The sequence below is a fragment of the Nymphaea colorata genome, chromosome 10 (assembly GCF_008831285.2).
Source record: "Nymphaea colorata isolate Beijing-Zhang1983 chromosome 10, ASM883128v2, whole genome shotgun sequence".
NCBI classification, from domain to species: Eukaryota; Viridiplantae; Streptophyta; class Magnoliopsida; order Nymphaeales; family Nymphaeaceae; genus Nymphaea; species Nymphaea colorata.
The window spans coordinates 22,309,361-22,328,417 of NC_045147.1; the positions used below are offsets into that span (position 1 = coordinate 22,309,361).

The 19,057-nt window shown below is 39.7% G+C and overlaps 2 protein-coding genes and 1 pseudogene across 2 annotated transcripts; 2 read left to right on the forward strand and 1 right to left on the reverse strand.

The window, feature by feature from the left end:
• Positions 1 to 558: 558 nt before the first annotated feature.
• LOC116262694 (pectinesterase-like) lies at positions 559 to 2,847 on the forward strand (annotated as a pseudogene).
• A 2,102-nt stretch (positions 2,848 to 4,949) lies between these two features.
• Positions 4,950 to 8,615, forward strand: LOC116261957 (40S ribosomal protein S12-like). The gene is made up of 4 exons (XM_031640919.2): positions 4,950 to 5,086; positions 6,932 to 7,223; positions 7,664 to 7,729; positions 8,309 to 8,615. Exons 1-4 carry the CDS (start codon positions 5,076 to 5,078, stop codon positions 8,366 to 8,368), a joined length of 429 nt encoding a protein of 142 aa, XP_031496779.1. The 5' UTR covers positions 4,950 to 5,075; the 3' UTR covers positions 8,369 to 8,615.
• A 3,984-nt stretch (positions 8,616 to 12,599) lies between these two features.
• On the reverse strand, positions 12,600 to 17,075 carry LOC116262904 (acetate--CoA ligase CCL3). The gene is made up of 3 exons (XM_031642442.2): positions 16,740 to 17,075; positions 14,760 to 15,350; positions 12,600 to 13,683 (listed from the first exon to the last, which is right to left on the reverse strand). Exons 1-3 carry the CDS (start codon positions 16,956 to 16,958, stop codon positions 12,793 to 12,795), a joined length of 1,701 nt encoding a protein of 566 aa, XP_031498302.1. The 5' UTR covers positions 16,959 to 17,075; the 3' UTR covers positions 12,600 to 12,792.
• Positions 17,076 to 19,057: the final 1,982 nt, after the last annotated feature.

Sequence of the window (19,057 nt, forward strand, 5' to 3'; positions counted from 1 at the left end):
CTTCTTCGTCGTATTTCTTCCTTGAATCCCACTGCCCTCGCCAATGTAAATTATAATATTTTTTGCAAAATTTTTGCTTTCTGATTTGCTTTATATATCGCTTCATTTATTTGTTCAGTTATGGTTGAAGCCATCCTTTTATTCAACATCGATAGTTCGTGATTTATTGAGGGAGAGAGATCAATTTCATCCTGGTCGAGCAAAATGAGGGGACATTTAATGTTCGTTTTTAGTTTTGTCTAAAAATTTATCGAGTCGATCTCGTCTGAAATTGAAGAAGCGTGACTTTGGGAAGTCAACCCATATAAAGGTAAACGAAATCACATATTAAAGCCTGGAAATTCATAAAAAACTAGCGGAAAAATTGTTATACATAATCAAAAGGACGCAGAATCACTCTATATATAGCTGCAATCATCCCCGACTAAAACTCACAACCCCAGATATATACTTCATTTTCAACAGTGTAAGAGGCATTCCTTCCACACCAAGATGTTCCATTCTAGGAACCTCACCTCCACCTTCTTCTTCTTCTTCTTCTTCTTCTTCTTCTTCTTCCTCACCCTCTTCCCCACCTTCCTCTCTCTGGGATTGCCCATTGTCTCCCCAGAGCATGCATGCAACTTCACCGCCAACCCTTCCTTCTGCAGGTCCGTCATACCTGCGGGCATCCGCTTCAACCTCTACGGCTACGGCCAATACCTTCTCAAGAGGTCTCTGTCTCAGTCGGCTAAGTTCTCTTACCTTATCGATCGGATCATCAAGAACAACGTCACCTTGCCTCCTCAGGCAGAAGACGCTCTCAGAGACTGCCTTCTTCTCTCAGAGCTCACCACTGACTATCTTCTCTCCTCATTAACGACCCTAAGCTCCAACAGCACCACCGATCTCCCAGACGACCAGGGCGATAGGGTGCATACCCTCCTGAGCGCCGTCATCACCAACCAGCAGACCTGCTACGAAGGGCTCACCGAGGCCTCCTTCTGGCAACGAGGCCACCAACTCCACGCCCCACTGGCGAACGGAACCGATCTCTACAAACTCTCCTTATCCATGTTCACCCGTTCATGGGCGCCCAAGAAGACTCAGGCCGGGAGGAAGTTGCTGGACGACCTTAGAGTGGGCTCGGATGGTGTGCCCCACTGGATTAACAGGGACATCTTTAGGGTGCGCCCCGGCGCTAGGAGGATGGCCTTGCAGACGGTGAGGACGGTGGTGGTGGCTCAGGATGGCACCGGTGATTACCGGACGATCGGCGATGCCGTTTCTGCAGTTCCGGACAACAATGACGGCAAAAGAGGTTACTTTGTGATACGAGTGAAGAGAGGCGTGTACAAGGAAAATGTATCAATTGGCAAGAAGAAGAAGTACATAATGATGGTCGGAGACGGGCTTAGGTGGACCATCATCACAGGCAGCCGAAGCGTCGCCGATGGCTCCACCACCTTCAACTCTGCAACTCTTGGTGAGTTCTGTCGATTACTCAGTTTCGAACCATAAGTGTTATCTATAATATGTGTGGGTTTGGACAGTTGGCCGCTTCCATTGGGGGATTAATTTTATTGCTTGTCATCGTAAGCATATGAGATTCACGGATTTATCATGATCAAACCAGACACCTACTTGGTTAATTTGAGGAGGAATGTGAATCTTTTGCCATATCATCAAATGCATGTCAGATCATATTGATGGATCAAGAAGGGTTTGTTAATCATATCATGAGGTCACGCTTGCAGTTGACCATGAAAGTAAAATTGACGAAAGTTTTATATAAATATATACAATCATGCTTCCTTATCTCATCTTTTAAGTTATTTTTCACAAATAAAGTAAAGACCTTTTAATAAGTAGTCATCAAAAATGGTGAAAGTACAATGTATAAATTAAATGGAAAGAATGAAAACGTTAAGGGTAGAGTTAAATTGATTCTACCTTTTTTTTTTTTGAATAATTGATAGATATTGACATTGGACATTTTTACGGAAAGTTATATTTGTGAGAAAAATGAGCCATAAAACGTAAGGCGAAAGTGGTTCATTCATTGTGAGAACAATATTGCCATTTGCATGTGAAAAAAAATTCACATTCATACTGTTACTGTCTTTCTCTAAAAGAAGTGAATGTAACAAAAAAACTCTCATATTGCAGCCGTGGTAGGAGAGGGCTTCGTAGCAATCGGCATCACGGTTCGCAACATAGCTGGACCAAGAAAATCTCAGGCGGTGGCGCTTAGGAACAGCGCGGACCTCTCGGCCTTTTTCCGCTGCAGCTTCGAAGGATACCAAGACACCCTCTACACTCACTCTCTCAGGCAGTTTTACAAAAGAGTGCTACATCTACGGCACCATCGACTTCATCTTTGGAAACGCTGCAGTCGTCCTCCAGAACTGCAACATCTTCGCGAGGGTGCCGCTGTCCAAGACCAACACTGTGACTGCGCAGGGCCGAACGGACCCGAACCAAAACACTGGCATCTCCATCCACAAGTGCAACATCTTGGCCAGTCCGGAGTTGGCCAGGAGGATGGCGAACGTGAGGACGTATCTAGGCAGGCCGTGGAGGGCCTACTCCAGAACTGTGATCATGCTCTCATACCTTGATAGCCTGATCGACCCCACCGGCTGGCTGCCGTGGTCCGGCGACTTTGCACTGAAAACCTTGTACTACGGGGAGTATAACAACCGCGGGGTAGGCGCAAGAACCAGTGGGAGGGTTAAATGGCCGGGGTTCCATGTGATGTCCACCAATGATGCTGTGAAATTCACGGTCTCAAATTTGGTGCAGGGGAATTCGTGGTTGCCTAAGACGACTGTGCCATTCACAGCCGGACTGACTTCAACCAGCTAGCAGATTCCATCACTATATTCCTTTAGTGTGTCGAACCAAATTCCTCTATTGTTCATCGGAAGTTTATGTATTTTTCTTTGCCCATTTGCTTTATATGTGAATGCAATTATTAATGCCAAAGTCTGTCGCCGTGCTATTGTAGAAGATGTCTTAGCAAAGCTCCTTTATTATTGCTTTGAAATACTGTAGTTTTAACGTTGTCGTTTAATTAAAAAATAAATAAAACCTGCTATGTTCTTTCACAGAGAAATTTACACGTAACTGCTTAACCTTTGATGTATTCTCAAATAATAACTTAATAATCGAAAAAAATACAAGTATAACCGCCTTATTTTATGAAACAATTTATAAACACATTCTTCACGAATTTCAATTCTATCCTTAATATAAAAAAGTAATTTCTTTCAGAAAAAAATTTACAACTTCATTTTTTAAGTCAAGTCTCACTTTCTCTTTCCCTTTCTAGATCTCTTGCATTTTATCTTAACAATCACAAACTAAAAACAAAAAAAAAGAAAGATGAAATTATAGAGAAAGTACCAAAAAGTTGTATATCGTAAAAAGTTCTTTGCTTAAAATAATTTCCTTTATTAAGGGTAAGATACTCTTCTTAGTAATATTTTAATTTTTTATTCATGGAGTAGCGTTTGTGAATTATTTTGGAAAATTAGATGGTCATAATATATAATTTTTCAAATGTTTAGACAGTTATTCGTAAATATGTTAGCAGCCGAGCGATTGATTTATTCAGCTAATTAGATAGATGGCACTGTTACTTTGACCAATGATTTATTCAGCTAATTAGATAGATGGAATTTAATCACTGTTACTTTGACCAAAATTACAAAAAGTGTTATATATATATATATTAATATATATATATATGTGTGTGTGTGTGTATTGTACTTAAAGCTGTTCATCATTCTCAATATTTACTAGGTTAACTGACACATATTAAATATAATTTAAAAAAAAATCATATGGGTCAGTATTTATTTTTCAAAAGTTTTATAGCTAAAATCACATTTTTTAAAATTTTAATGGGTAAATTTTAATTTTTCAAAATGTGAATGGGGGACGTGGCCATGCCAGCCCCCTTGGCTTCACCCCTAGATGGGAACTAGGTGACGGATATTTACACCAATATTATACAAGTAAAAACTCTACATGTGAAGATATTGGCGAACAATTAGTACTTAACAACATGAAAAATAATAAGTAAAAGGTAGTATGCAAATTAATGAGGTGCTTATAACAACATGATATGATATATACTATTTCAATGAAAAAAAAAAACATATGTATTTAGGGAAAATAAAAATAACAGAATTGCCCTACGCCTTTTGTCGTTGGTTCAAACTTCTTAATGCAATGGAACTGTGGGCGCTCATTGTGGTTAAATAAGAAAAAGATGAGTTTTGTAGTAGAGGGAAATTGAAGGAAATAGATTTTAATTTTTTTTAATTTTTTGTTAGGGTGAGTGGTTCATTTCACCGCCCTAAGAGAGGCCACAGGCCCCTCCTCGTCACCCTCCCCCCTGGGTGAACTGAGCTTGCTTCGAGCCCTTTTTACGGGCCAGAAACTGAAGCACGTCTGGAGCGGGCAGGTGATGCCCAAAAACTCGACCCGGGTTTTTAGTGGACAGAGCACTTCCCCTACGCCAGTGTGCTACAACCCCTTGGGGTATGAAGTAAATAGATTCATTCCTAGCTTGCAAATGGAATATGATTTTAAGGACGCATAAAGAGAAAAGAAGCGTGAGCAAAGACTAAAAGAAGAAGATTGACTGGGTAAAATCACGTTATTTTGCAAAATTGAAGATGTATACTTTTGTTATTCTAAGTCTAAGAACCTTTTTTATTGTAAATTTTACAAAATAACGAGAAAATAAAGGTCAGCCGAAGTTTTTTACTTGTTGCTGTGACTGTAAAAAAGGTAGGATCCGTATCAATAAAATAAAAAAACACGAAGCTCGTATTTCAGGTTACGATAAAAATGAAAACAAAGGAAGAGCGTGCGTGGCTTTGAAAATTAAAATTGGATCCGGATCCGTTGAAATCATAAGGATCCAGCCCGACCGTAAACCCACGACTAGGGTTAGGGTTTTATTAGGTTTTTTCTTTTCCTCTCTCCCTCTGGAATACTCTGGAATAGAGCAAAGAGTGCGCAAGACAAGGTTGGGCGGGAGCACAGCACAGCAGCGGTAACTCAATCTTCAGATCGCCATAATGTCGGGAGGGTATGCTTTCCAGTCTCTTCCCTTCCCCCAGATCTTTATTATTTTTCTCTTCTTCTCTTTTGTATTCTTTGTTCGTCATATTTTTGTTTTTGTTTCGCCCCGATGGTTGACTCAGCTGTCTGTTTTTCCATTCCCCCCGAATGCATATGCTCGATTGGATATGTTCTACTGACTCGCATTGATTTGTTCTGCTTTCCTTTTACGTTCTTATTCCGTTTTCTTGTCGTTTTTTCTTTCTTTTATAAGATCAATTATGACGCTAGTTCATCAATTTCATCTCTATAGGATTATCGCATGTCCTTTTTTTTGGTGTTATTGTTTTACATTGAATAAGAAGCTCAGTATGCATTAAATCGGTCTTTGGTTCGTGCGGTTTTTTGTGTTATTGTTGTCCATACAATCCATGGTATTGAAACCTGTACCTACTTGTCTTTCCGTGTCGCATTTTGTTTTCTGCACTCCGGAGCCCTTTGGTAATCGAAATTGCGTCTCAGCTATATGTCAGTTTCTCCTGGAATTTCTTGTCTATAGTTGTCAATGCTTCTCGTACTGTGATGAACGGGCAGCATCAGAAGTACAGTTCGTTTGGGTCCTCCGAAGTGTCCCGAGTGGGAGACAATCTGGTGGAATGTGTTGTTGCAAAATAGTTTAGCTACATGTAGTAGTCCATTATATGCGGATGCAACATGAAGAGAAATTGAGTGAAAATATTCATGAGAGGATGCCTGATGGCTGACGAAAATTATGCACGTTTTGGTTTCAGTGGCTTTGCCTAGGGGAAATTTCCAAAAAAATATTGTTTGATTTCATTAGGTAGAGGATCAAATTGAATAGTAATATCATGTCCTTTACTTCCTTCTTCGTTGTGGTTAATAATTACAATGAGTTTCAGAATGTCAAGCCATGCAGGAACCATTTGTATTCCTTGAATGGTGAATATGCCTAAGGTGTTGTAAGTAATGTTAGACTTATGGGATATTGTAGAGCCTGTCAACAGTCAGGTGAGTGGTGGATTTTAGATTATCATAAGAGCACTGACGCCCATTGCTTCACTTCCAATGCCAAGAGTTCTTCCAACATGAGATTTTAGTCAATTTATTTGACACCTCTCGATAAGAGATTTTCGAAAATAGGATTGAAGCTATAACCTCTATTTTTTACTCAAGTCTCATTTACATTTTTGAAGTTAGCTATAAATGATTAGTATCAGATTTGCGTAAGAATTAAGAATTGGCAAGAGAGGCGAGAAATGAGGTCAAGAAAGAAGACTTTTGTGAGTATATGCGAAGTGGTAAGCTAGAATCTATCAAGGGCATTTAAGAGGTTCAAAAGTTCCAACGAAACTGTACGGAAGTTCAATGAAATGAATAATATGGAGAGCCTTTAAATTCAGTAGAAAATTCTCGTTGGCTATTAAATTCAGTAGCCTTTTGCTTTCATTTGTTATGTTAGTTGTTGTTTGCACTATCATGATTTACCCACATCTTACTGAAAGATCCCTTTTTAGTTTCTCTATATTTTTGAATTTTGAGATTTCTTAACAAAAAGTCAATTGTAAATTCTTACTTAATATTCTGCTGCTGTATCCCTTGTAATAGGTATAATGTTACTTTTATCAAACATTACTGGACGTTTGTTCTCTTGCATATCTTCTAGATATGCATTTGTTTCAGGTGTTTGTTCTATTTTGTGCATGATGAAAAATGTTTCCTGGTGTCGCATGTGCGCCTGTTGCTTTCAGTTTTTGATATTATGTTACTCTCCAGTTTTTTATGTTGCATGCCCTTTTGATTTGGCCTACAAATGTTTTCTGAAAATTACACTATTCTTTGTTCCACTTGGCAGAGAGGAAGGTGCCGCTATTGTGGCCGAGTCACCAGCACCACCTTTAGGTGAACCAATGGACATTATGACAGCTTTGCAGCTTGTGCTGAAGAAATCACTTGCTCATGATGGACTGGCACGTGGCCTTCATGAAGGTGCCAAAATAATTGAGAAACATGCTGCACAGCTCTGCGTTCTTGCTGAGGACTGCAACCAGCCAGACTATGTCAAACTGGTCAGAGCTCTATGTGCTGATCACAATGTGAGCTTGATTACTGTTCCCAGTGCAAAGACCCTTGGCGAGTGGGCAGGAGTAAGAAAAACTGAACCCATTTTTTTCATAAATGGCTTCTGTGAATTCACTAACTTGTGTCACATATGTGTTTAATTTTTGATAACTGCAGATTCTCTTCTAAGACAAATTGCATGATTTGCATCTAATCTCCTAAGATACGTTTGGTGCAATTTTTAACATTTTATTACTATTTGTAAAGTGCCTTCATATTTCATCTTTTCAGCTTGAAATTTTTCTTGGTTTTTGTTTTTATGATTGAATGTGTTGAAGATTTTTTTCATTGGATCTTCTTTTTTCATAGATTGGACATTCACCTTTTTTGTGAGGTTGTTTGGATTATAATGATGTCTATTACTGTTAACTTGCAAAAAAAAGTATGCCTTGCATCCTTTATGAGTCCCAATACGTTAGCCCTATCATGGAAATAGATGAAAATGATTTGAATTTGTTTTGTGCAGCTATGCAAAATTGATTCAGAAGGAAAGGCCAGGAAAGTTGTTGGTTGTTCCTGTGTTGTTGTTAAGGTACGGATATTAAATTTTTGAAGATGTGATTGAAATAATACTAGTTGATTATTGTCCCAACATTTGCACAAAGTTTATTGATTATTGTCCCAACATTTGCACAAAGTTTATTGATTATTTTCCTAAACTTTACTCAAAGTTTACTTTGGTGCTATCTAATCCTTCATTATCCATCAGTTCCATAGAACCTGTAGTCATGAGTAATCCTTTTCCGTTTGCTAACATGCACCTTGGTTCATTGTGATCGGCCACATCTACTAAATATTTTGTGTAGTTGGAGTCATAGTGGAAATTCACATTCTTCCAAGATGTACTCCCTGGGCTTGTGCGATCTCCACCCTTGATACATCTTTTTATCTAGTTTGTAAGGTTGTGCAGAGTCGTTCTTTCCAAATTCCCAACAAGAAATGAATGTCTCTTAAGATATCAAAATCACTTGATTTAAAAGTGGGACATCATCCTGATATAGAAAGTGCCAGGATATTTTTCTAATCCTGACATTTGCATATAATAGTGCTGTCAATTTTTTTTCCAAGAATGTATTCGCTAACCATATAACCATATGTTATGTGTTTGTAGGACTATGGTGAGGAATCCGAAGGGCTCCATATTGTTCAGGAATATGTGAAATCTCATTGAGTGTTAAGGTTATTTTTGAAGGTGTTAAGGAGGATCAAGGCAGTAGAGTTCTGTGCTTAATTTTTGTCTACAGTATGTGAAGACAAGCCAGATTTTCTCAATGTTGTTTTTAATTCTAAGTGGGTAAATGATGTAGCTTTTTGTTCACTTTTCAAAGAGTTTTCTTTCGTTGACTCTTATTGATTTCTGACGGGAATTTAGATACCAACTCTCCCTAATCATAATAGCCTAAGTCTTCATTCTTTTATTTGCATCCGTTCGGAAGTTGTCTAAGTTCCTGTTGGAGGTCTTCTTTATGTCGATATGGGTTGCCCCGTTTTTTCAAAAGAGTGATTGGGTGTGGTAGATCAGTACCTGCTCACTTCCGCAGTTCCACTTCTGTCTCAGATAACTGATACATCTTCATGGGCACAACTCTGTTTTCAAAATGTTATTTTCTGAGACAACGAAAAATGCAAAGCATGCTTGTATTTGCTGCGCCACATTTGTATCACTTATTTTGCTAGTGGGAATTGCCAGTTGAGCTGGATGTGGGAGATAGACGAGCATTTGCCGTTGTGTTTTCCGTGGTGGTGCTACCCTTAGAAGCTGAAGCAGATTGTGCTTGCCATGATCGGAATAGCATATTTGAAGTGTTCTACCGTTTCTCCCAATATAATTGATGTTTGAGCTGATTGCACTGCTATCTTACTGTAGTGCAATTCGTTATGCTAAAGTCCTAGTTTCCTATATGAATTGAACAGTCTATTTTCCTCCACGTACACATTGAAGTAAAAGCACCCATTTCGGGCTGAGGACATAGTGGTCTCTGCCTATAATAGGTTAGTCGGTCGCTAAAAAGGTGAAAGAGCAGATACGGTTATACGATGTCCACCACCATGCTTTAAAATTTGCTCTTTATTCCTACTGGAAACTCATGCTTCCCCGGTAATGCAAGATCAGGTAAAGGTTTGAGCAACGTCAAAAAGAAAATGACTTGTGCGGGATGATGGAGAAAGCACGTATATCCATGGCCTTTATTTTCACCCACCTTATCCAACGCCACATTTTCGACATCCCATTTCCTTCCCCACAGTGCAAGATTACCCCATGTAAGGCCAGGATTTGACGCCCGTATTTTCAAAAGGTAGTGAACCACTTGACATCCGTCCCTGAAAGTTACTCACAACTAACGCCGTTTTGGGTAAGACAACCACCACCCACACAAACCAAGTTTTAGAATCTGATATAAAAAAACAAGTTCTATATAATCTGATTTTTACGAGACTTCTTTTCAGGTGTCATCTGAACGCCATCTTAATCTTCAATGAATGTCCAATGTGGAATTTGACTATATACATTGGAAAGTTGGAGGTGAGGGCACCATGTGAACATTCAAATCTATCGTTACCATTACCGGTTTAGTTGAGCCTTCTTTAATGTATAAGACTAAAAGCTGGACTCAGATTGAAGTTTTTGAATTGACATTTGGAATTCACCTTTCAATTAGACAAGAGTAAATGTGGGACTTTTGTGCATAATCAAGTCGGATCTTTAACTAGATTCCAACCACGTACCCAACTTCAGTGTCACTGTATTTGGATTCTTTTTGCTTTATCTTACCCGACCAAATTAATTCAGTATTGAGTTGGTAATTGAGTCCAGCTTCCACCTCATCGACATCCCTATTAAAAAATGCGGTTCCGTGGTGTAAAAAGCAAAATGAAGAAACTTTAAACCTATAGATTCCTTTGTGCCAAGAAGGTTGGAGGCAGACCAGAAATTTTGTGACATGGTTGAGCCAGTTTTATATAAACTAGATTACAACAGCTGAAATTAGTAAATATCCCCAATTTTTTTATCAACAACTTCATATTATTAATGCATTTATTATGGTCTATTTGTTAAAGAATAATCACTTCGCTCATGTTTTTGATAATCGCATAATTTTTATTTTTAAAAAGCACATATGAAATTGTTGACTTGCTTATCGCCAAATATTTGTTATTTACTACTTCTCATGATAAATCCCGTACATCATGTTTTCAGAAATTCTGGCTCTTAAGAGTTGCTCATGCCAATGACCGCAGTTATTATCTTTACCTCTGACAAGGAACATGGAATTTAATTGCTAATCTTCCTTAGTCTGAAGGCTTTAATTAATTCTACCCAGGATTTTAATTTGGCAGACTTTTTTTATGAGAAGATCATCCACCGATTTAAATGATCCTCACCGAATTAGCAATTGCTGGAGGCACTTGTACTGAGACCGACTAATAATGTGAATGTCATATCCATTTCTTATCATAAGTGTCACAACAAACTCAGCTTACTCTTATCCATTTAATTTCACGACTTGGTTCACATTTATATGATCAAATTGGGAGAGGACAACCTATATATGTATAATATAGAATGAGATTTAAGCTTTTAGTGGCTTCCAACTCCAATTGGTGCTTAAGGCTTCTTGGTGCTGAGACCTTTTGTTAGTGATGGACATTTTTATTGTTCCCCGAAAAACGACGTTGTTGAGGCTGGATCAGTATTCAGTCTTTCTGATAATTCGTGTCTTAGTCATACTACGTCTCAGGTGAAGTTTTCAGCTTTGAATGCATTACGAAAACGTTTACATGCTTTAGTCACGACCTTCCTGCCTGGTTGAGTTTCTATCAAATACCCGGTAGCCATGATCTCGTCTTGTCTCATTAGGGAGGTGGTTTTCATACTTTGGGGAGTAATGGATTGAATTTGAGGCACGCTAATATGTGACCTTCGACTTTCCGGACATGAGTTGAGAGTGTTGGACGTATTCATTACTGCCATCAGCGGTGAGGAGACAACTGGACATGTCCATGGCCAATCCCTTTTTTGGGGGAGGGGCTAGCAACTCAAGGGGTGAGCACCTCTTTGCATGAAGAGATCTATGAAAGGGGCTTGGGCTTGAGGATTGCTGCACGGCCAGAGCTAAACCCAAATGGCATTGAAGTTGTGCAGGAAGAATTCAAGCTGGACCTCATTCTTGCTGGCAAGTACCTCTTCTCAGAAAGCCCTTGGACCCAGCGGTATTGCAGGTGAGACTCTTGGTTGTTCAATCTTCAAGGATATCATGTGGAGCTGGGAGCACATCAAAGATGCAATAAAGTGAACCATTAGAGAGGATGGGATCCGGCTCTGGGTTGACAACCTGTTTGGAGTGGCACTTCAACAGTTTCATCATGTAGATGTTTTTTGGTGCCGGGCGATGGGCCTAAGCCTGACTGTCAAGGAAGTGCTTGATTTTATCTGATTCTGCTGCCCTAGATTTGAGAGATGTTGCAGAGATAGGGGTGGAGAGGCCTTGTCTTGGTCAGATTCCGGACCAACTATGGTTGAAAGTATAGGTATAAGGCAGGCAGATAATCTCTCCTCTGCCGAGCTGTGAGAGTTTATGCGTCTGAAGTCTCCTACTGCAGATTGGGGAAATGGGTATGGATTGAGGGAGTGGACCTCTGAGCCAGGTGGTTTGCCTATGCGCCGGCAACGACAGACTTCCTCGCAGGATCAAATGAAAAAGGGCCCCCCTACTCTAGCTAATTGATGCTGTAAATGCAGAAAGGAGGAGGAGAGCATTTTTTTTGTTGGTTGGTTTTGTTGCCGAACAGCATTTTTTGTTCAAAGCTGTTGCAGGACCGACAGAACTTGTTCAAAGCGACATAGCAGTCCCAAGGGATTGGATTTGGATCAATTGAACACACAACATACTTGATCCATTTGCTCCCTTAAACCTGCGTGATTTGCACTTTATTTTATATCTCGTTACACCCGTGTAATAAAGATTAACAGGAAATACCTCTGATAGATGTAATCCGAGTTTCAGAATTTTGAACATGCTGTTAGTGTATAACCTATGTGCTAAGGGGATGACCCAGTTGAGCTGGCTGTTCGAGCTAGACGATTGCAGTTGGAGTTTCATTAATACCATCCATTGAAGCTAAAGCAGAATGCGGTTGCTATGGTCTGTAAAGTATATTTATGGGTATTCCCACTGCTCCCAAAAGGATTAATGTTTGAGCTGCACTGCTATCTTTCTTTAGTGTAATCTGTTAGAATAAAGTACTAGTTTCGTATATGAATTGAACTGCCAGTTTTGCATCCACACTGACGAAAAAACATGCCCCATTTCAGGGTGAGGACATAGTGGTGTCTGCTGAATGGGATTGTCGGATGCTAAAAGAACTAAAAGAGCAGGTAAGGTGTTAGACAACCACCATCATGCCTTAAAATTTGTGCTTTTTTCCAACTGGGAACACATACATCCATAGCCTTTATTTTCACCCATCGTATCCGACTCCACATTTTGGACTACCCATTTCCAACCCCACAGTGACCCCCCACCCCCCGCCCCATACAGGACCTTGTCCTACCTACAACAATGTGCTACATTAAGTTTCAACTTTTTATGACTCCTACAATCTACTCTTGCTCAAAGGTCCCATTTCCTTTGCCCTAGACCTTAGTACATGCTTCTGTATCTTTCCTGTTGCAGTCTTCGGCAACGACCCAAACACCACTGACTTGGGTACCCAGTATCCTGGCATCTTGGCCTTGGCGAATTTAATGATATCCTCAGCCATTCTTGGACCTGCCTTTTCTTGTTCCTTCAGTGTTACAAAGGCACAAGGTGATTCTCCCCACTGCTGATCGGGCCTAGCCACCACTGAAACCTCTAAAATGGCCGGGTGGGTGTACAGTACACTCTCAACTTCCAAACTGCTTATGTTCTCACCGCCTGATATGATGATATCTTTAGCTCTGTCCTTGACCTCTATGTATCCATCTTTATGTTTCACACCAATGTCTCCAGAGTGATACCAGCCTCCTTTAAATGCTTCTTCATTGGCCTTGGGGTTCTTCAGGTATCCCTTCATGACCAGGTTTCCCTTCATCACTATCTCACCCAAGGTTGTGCCATCAGCAGGGACTGGCTGTAATGTCTTAAGATCGACAACGTCAAGGCCTTCCAGAGAAATGTAGCGGACCCCCTGACGAGCATGGAGTTTTGCTCGGACATCAGGGGGGAGGGAATCCCACTCTGACTTCCATGCGCAGACTGTAGAGGGGCCATATGTCTCTGACAGTCCATAAGTATGAGTGACTCTAAAACCGCGCTCAGCCATGGCTGAAAGAATGGAAGGTGGAGGAGCAGCACCAGCTGTCATGACATTGACACTGTTGGGAGGGAGGGGAATGGTTTCCTCTGGACGGGCATTGATGATGCTGTTGAGGACAACTGGAGCAGCACAAAAGTGAGTGACCTTATATTTTTCAATAGCAGAGTACACGCCTTTAGCTGAAACCTGCATGATGTGTAACAGAAGTCAATGAGTATAGGAACACGGACGACGAAAATGAAAGCTGCATAGAGGAATCAACTAAAGAAAGACATTGATTTTGGCAAACATGGTGAAACAATGCTCGGTCATTGTCTTGATTTTCTACTACATTCCCATCAGAATGAAAGGAGAAATTAGCAAACAAGATCATTCCAAAAATTAGTGAATTAATCTGCATAAAAACCAGCTATGGGGCTTGTAAGAACATGAAGACATGGCAGACTACGTGTACAGGAATGGAATCATATAGTTTGTTAACCATCTATATGTGCACAACTGCAGTTGTGTTTGCAACAAGGTGGTCAAGGATTCTGCAGCTGAGTAGGTAAAAAATGATCGCTCAAATCAATAAGTGAAGTTTACAGACCCAAGAAAGGCAACCGTATGTTACTTGGCAGGTGTGGCCAACTCAATACAGGACTGATTTGATCCAATATGAACACAGTAGTTTCAAAACTTGGACCTGAGTTCCTACAGCTTAAACAAGATCTCAAATCGATGATAAATCGACTTAGAAATAAAATAGTGAATGACTGTGTCAGAGAATATTGTAACTTCTTTTGTTTGTTAAAAGTTCTAGAGTTTCCACGTCTCTAGATGACATATTATGACCAAAATAGCAGGTAATGGACTTCCTTTAACTCAGCAAATCAAAGGGCAGAACGGCTCAGACCATGCATAAAGAAAATACTTGATAACAGTTCCTGCAAACTGCACATGTATCATGCATGCACAACATTATCATCTTAAGTTATGAATAAAAATAGTCCCGATTCGTCCACAGGACAGCAGGACAGCAGTTCTTGAATACTGATACATGACCAAAAAGGTTCTTGCTGCCTTGATTGCCCTAGGGTCTGCCATGTTATTCTTTTCCTTTTGTTCCAGTGAAAGTATCGCCAAGCATTTCTCTTGTTGATTTTTGCTTATTTCTAAATTTACAGATTAAGGAAACTGAATAAACTGACCAATTAGAATATCAGAATGTAGAAAAAGAAAAGACGCAAACATGGTTTTTTCACTGAAGGTAAGATAATCACCTGGCGCATACAAATGTTTGTCCCACATAATGCTGCAAGAGACCAAGTGTAGCACCAACCATTGCAATGGAACATAGGCAAAGTCCACAGATAAATAGCACCTTCATTCAAACCCCATATGAGGGCGCCACTCAAAGCCATAAGATAAGCTCCTCTGTGGCTCAAAACGACACCCTTTGGGCTTGATGTAGTTCCAGAGGTATAACCTAAGGCAATACTCTGCCACTCATCCTTCGGTGGGCTCCAAGCAAACTCAGGATCTCCAGATGCCAGAAACTGTTCATATTCTATGGCACCGCTTTCAATAGCACTCTGGAGCACCTTTCCGTCACAACTCTCATCGCCAATTACAACCAGAATCGGAGGTCTGAACTTGCTTTTGCTCTTATCTGCCCAGATCTTCAGAGCTTCTTTGGTTAGACCAAAGAATTCTTGGTCCACCATAACAACTGCAGCAGATGAATGCTGGAGAAGGAAGGCAATGGTCGGTGCGTTCAACCGGATGTTGACGCAATTCACAACAGCTCCGGACATGGGGACACCAAAATGAGCTTCATAAATTGCAGGTACATTCGGTGCAATTACGGCTACCTACAATTAATTAGAAAATATGAAGGTTACCATTAGAAAGAATCACTGTTCTGATCAAACTAGCTAACGATTTTACTAGTTAAAAATCATCTCGGGCTTAACAAGAAAAACTTCAGGCCGTGTCTTGAACTGTAAGGAAGCAGGTGCTAGTTTACCATACTCTGTTCCACTCATTCTTTGGATGTAAGTCAATTAGTTCCAAACTTCTTTTCTTGTAGCTAAGGTAAGCGGCTTTTACAAAAGCTATGAACTTTTGAGCTACAAAATTTGACCCAACATAGCCAGGTGTGTGGAGCCCTTGCGACCTCTGCTTGCTCATCATTTCAAGTGATCTTTTGAAGCTATAAATTGGAGCAGAGCCACAGGTTCAAACTTTCTCATGGCTACTGTACGGCAACAATGCCAACCAATGAATCGTAAAGCTCTACAGTAGCGACAAAAGAAAAGAAAAGAAAATCTAAAAATATGAAAATTTTAAAATATAGAAAATGTACTATAAGTTCATGTTTAGCGGGACTTAATATTTTCAAGGCCACAGAAAAAAGTTTAGATATTGCTGCAAAATGGGAAACCGCACAAAATTTTCTGGTTTTGTTTTTTTTTTTGGGGTTTTTTTCTGTATCCTTTCATACTAAATCGTATAAGGGGCAGGAGCAATATTTACTTAGTTTTCGAGTTGATGATCTGACGCTACTGCGAATACTGTAATTAAAAAAAAAAATCTTGCTAACCCAACTATTGACACGAAAGTCCGTAACGTAATATGCTTTAATAAAAAAGGTTTTTCAATAATTGTCTAGTAAAAATGATGACTTTTTTGAGAGGAAAAAAAAAACAGTCTCAGGTTTTCCGACCACAGAGAACTCCGGCATGTAAACCCCCTGAAAAATTAGGCAACTGGTTCTTCCAACAGATTTGATCATGGTTTCTTCGCAAGACATCATCTCCCATCGGTAAAAAAAAAAGATCAGAAAGCAGCAGAAAAGCTTTGTCACCATATCAATCACTCGGAACCGCCTGGTCGTGAGAAAAAAGCGTAATAACCTGTTCAAAATAACCACAAAATACAGAAAATAAAATAAAACCCAGAAAATTATTAAAAGAACACCAACATGCGAAAAAAGGAAAGAAAAAGAAAAGCCGTCCATAGAAAAGAAACAAAACAAATGCGAGAAAAACAAAGATTGCCCTCGAAAAATGGGAAGCAAGAAAAAACGCTAAAAATAAATACAAAAGATCACGTAGATAAAAGGCAGCCAAAAAAAAAGACCAACTAAATTCGACCACTGATATATATATATATATATATATATATATATATATATATATATATATATATAGAGAGAGAGAGAGAGAGAGAGAGAGAGAGAGAAGGGGAATGATCCTCACCGTGGAGCCGGCGCCGATGGAGCGGCGGGCGAGGGCGGAGGCAAGACGACGGCATCTCCTGTAAGTCTGGAGCCACGTGTACCTGCGGGAGCCGTGGATCAGAGCCAGTCGGTCGGGATGGACGACAGCCGCTCTCTCCAGAAACCACAGCGGCGTCAGCGCCGTATAGTTGGCCTCGTTCCTCGGCAGCTCGTCGATGTCAACACTACCGCTCCCCATCGCCGTCACCACCACCACCACCACCAAGAAAAAAAAAAAAACACACACACACACACACAAGAGAAAACAGAGAGAAAAGGCAGAAAAAAAGGAAGAGGACCAAGCCTGCAATTTATGTGCGTCTCTTACAGTTCGCCCAGTCGGGTCTCATTTATAGGGCTGGTGCTCTTTTCTCGGGTCCTCCAGACCCGATCCAAAATCCCCAGGACCGTTTCCAGGGGGTCCATCGGAGCCTGCTGCTGGGACTGGAGTTGGAGTGGGAACTACGGACTTGTCTTGGATCTTTATCCAGATCTCCTCCTTTTTTCCTTACTTATTTTAGTTCCTTTTCTGTTTTCCGTGTTTTGGTTGGTCAAGCTAAATACCGAAATAAAAAGAAATGAAATATTAGGGACATTATTTCTGGAGACTGAATGGAAGGTAAATGAATTGAATGGTCCCATATCCAATCTGGATCGGGCCGTCCGGCTTGACCAAATATGGACATGCTTATCTCTAGAAACCTCCATTACCGCCTCCTTACGAATCGGCCTTCCTTTCCGTCTTCATAAGTTTACGTATATATATATGTGCTGGTACAAACGAGACTAATAGATCAGAGATAAAAACCTGACTCTTTAAATATGATATTTAATGTGTTTCTTTAGAAATCTAATGTTACCAATATGATATTAGGGATAAGTTGATGTAAAATACATATTAAGTTGATAATTTTTAGGTTTTAATAGTGTTCTTATATTAAGCAAAAGTGAATAGCTCGTAACATCAGCATTTTGATAATAAAAAAATCAACATTTTTCATAAAAACAACTTGATTTGAAGCATGTTTTATACCAAAATAGTTTTTATAGATATATTAAGATGCTTACATTTTATTTAAAAATAATTTTTTAACAAAAAAAAATAAGGGGTAAATGTCTGTTTTTTACCATATATAGCTTCTCTCTTTTCATTTTCAATGGTAGGTACTTTTTATGTTATTAATTTGTGGCTGTTCCCTCTTCTGGAATGAACCGGGCCAGATATTTGCGGTGGAGCAGCAGATTCCGTCTGCCATAGAAGTGGTGCGTGGAGATTGAGAAAGAGGGTTTGGGTTTGGAGCAACGAAATGGCAGGCGCACACAGACTCTGTATTGAATCGAGGCTTGTTTTTACTGTTTAGGGTTGCAGCCATATTTTGCGAAATGACAAAAGAAGTTACTATACAAAGTCATATCGCCTACGAATTTCAATCATCAATGTTTGCCGTCTAAGTTTTTTGCTGTTTTCTTCTTTTGAAACTTCTTAAATGTTAAATCAAGTGCAAGTGCAAGTGCAACCAAACATTTAAGCGCTATAGAGTTGAAAAATCAAGTGCCAACCATGCTTCTCTTTCACTTAAATGTTTCAAAGCCTTCACAGCCAGGATTGTTCTCCAATTAGGCAAGAGCAAAATCAAGTTACTTAGAACTTTACCCCAGTTCAAATTCAGATACCTCAACCGACACGGTTCATGCAGTGTTATTAGTAGTAAATTTCTTAAATATTCAATCAACCATGCAGTTTTAAAGGTTTACTTAAGAAAAACCGTCTTTGGTATAAAACTGATATGGTTCATGCAGTGATATGGTTCTTCTATCACTATCATCATATCGGAAAACATGATAGTGACCACAATATTTGAACCTTGGATCCTTTGAATGTAAGCTATCTTGCCGCTCAGTTGCGCTATGCGATATTGCATTATCATAGTTACATTATTATAGTCTAATTGTCAAAGAATAATCACTTCGTTCCCAAAGAATCAATAAAATTCTTGGGTAGCTTATTGTCCAACTTTTATAAACTATTTTTCTTGAATCCCGTAGATAATGTTTGCTTTTTCCAAAAAAGTCACCACAATTATTTTGTTTAGACGGTTGTCGTTAATTTATTATTAGCATTGCATGGTGGTAAATTTTATATTAATTAAAAGTTCTGTAGTCTCCCAATTGGTGGGCGCGACGCGATTCGTGTGGGGCCCAGTTGTCTACGTCAGAGCCCGCAAAAGGGAGTCGACGTCATCACTCGCCGCCTTCTCGTTCGGACAAAATACAGCCCGACGTTTCACAACCGTCCAT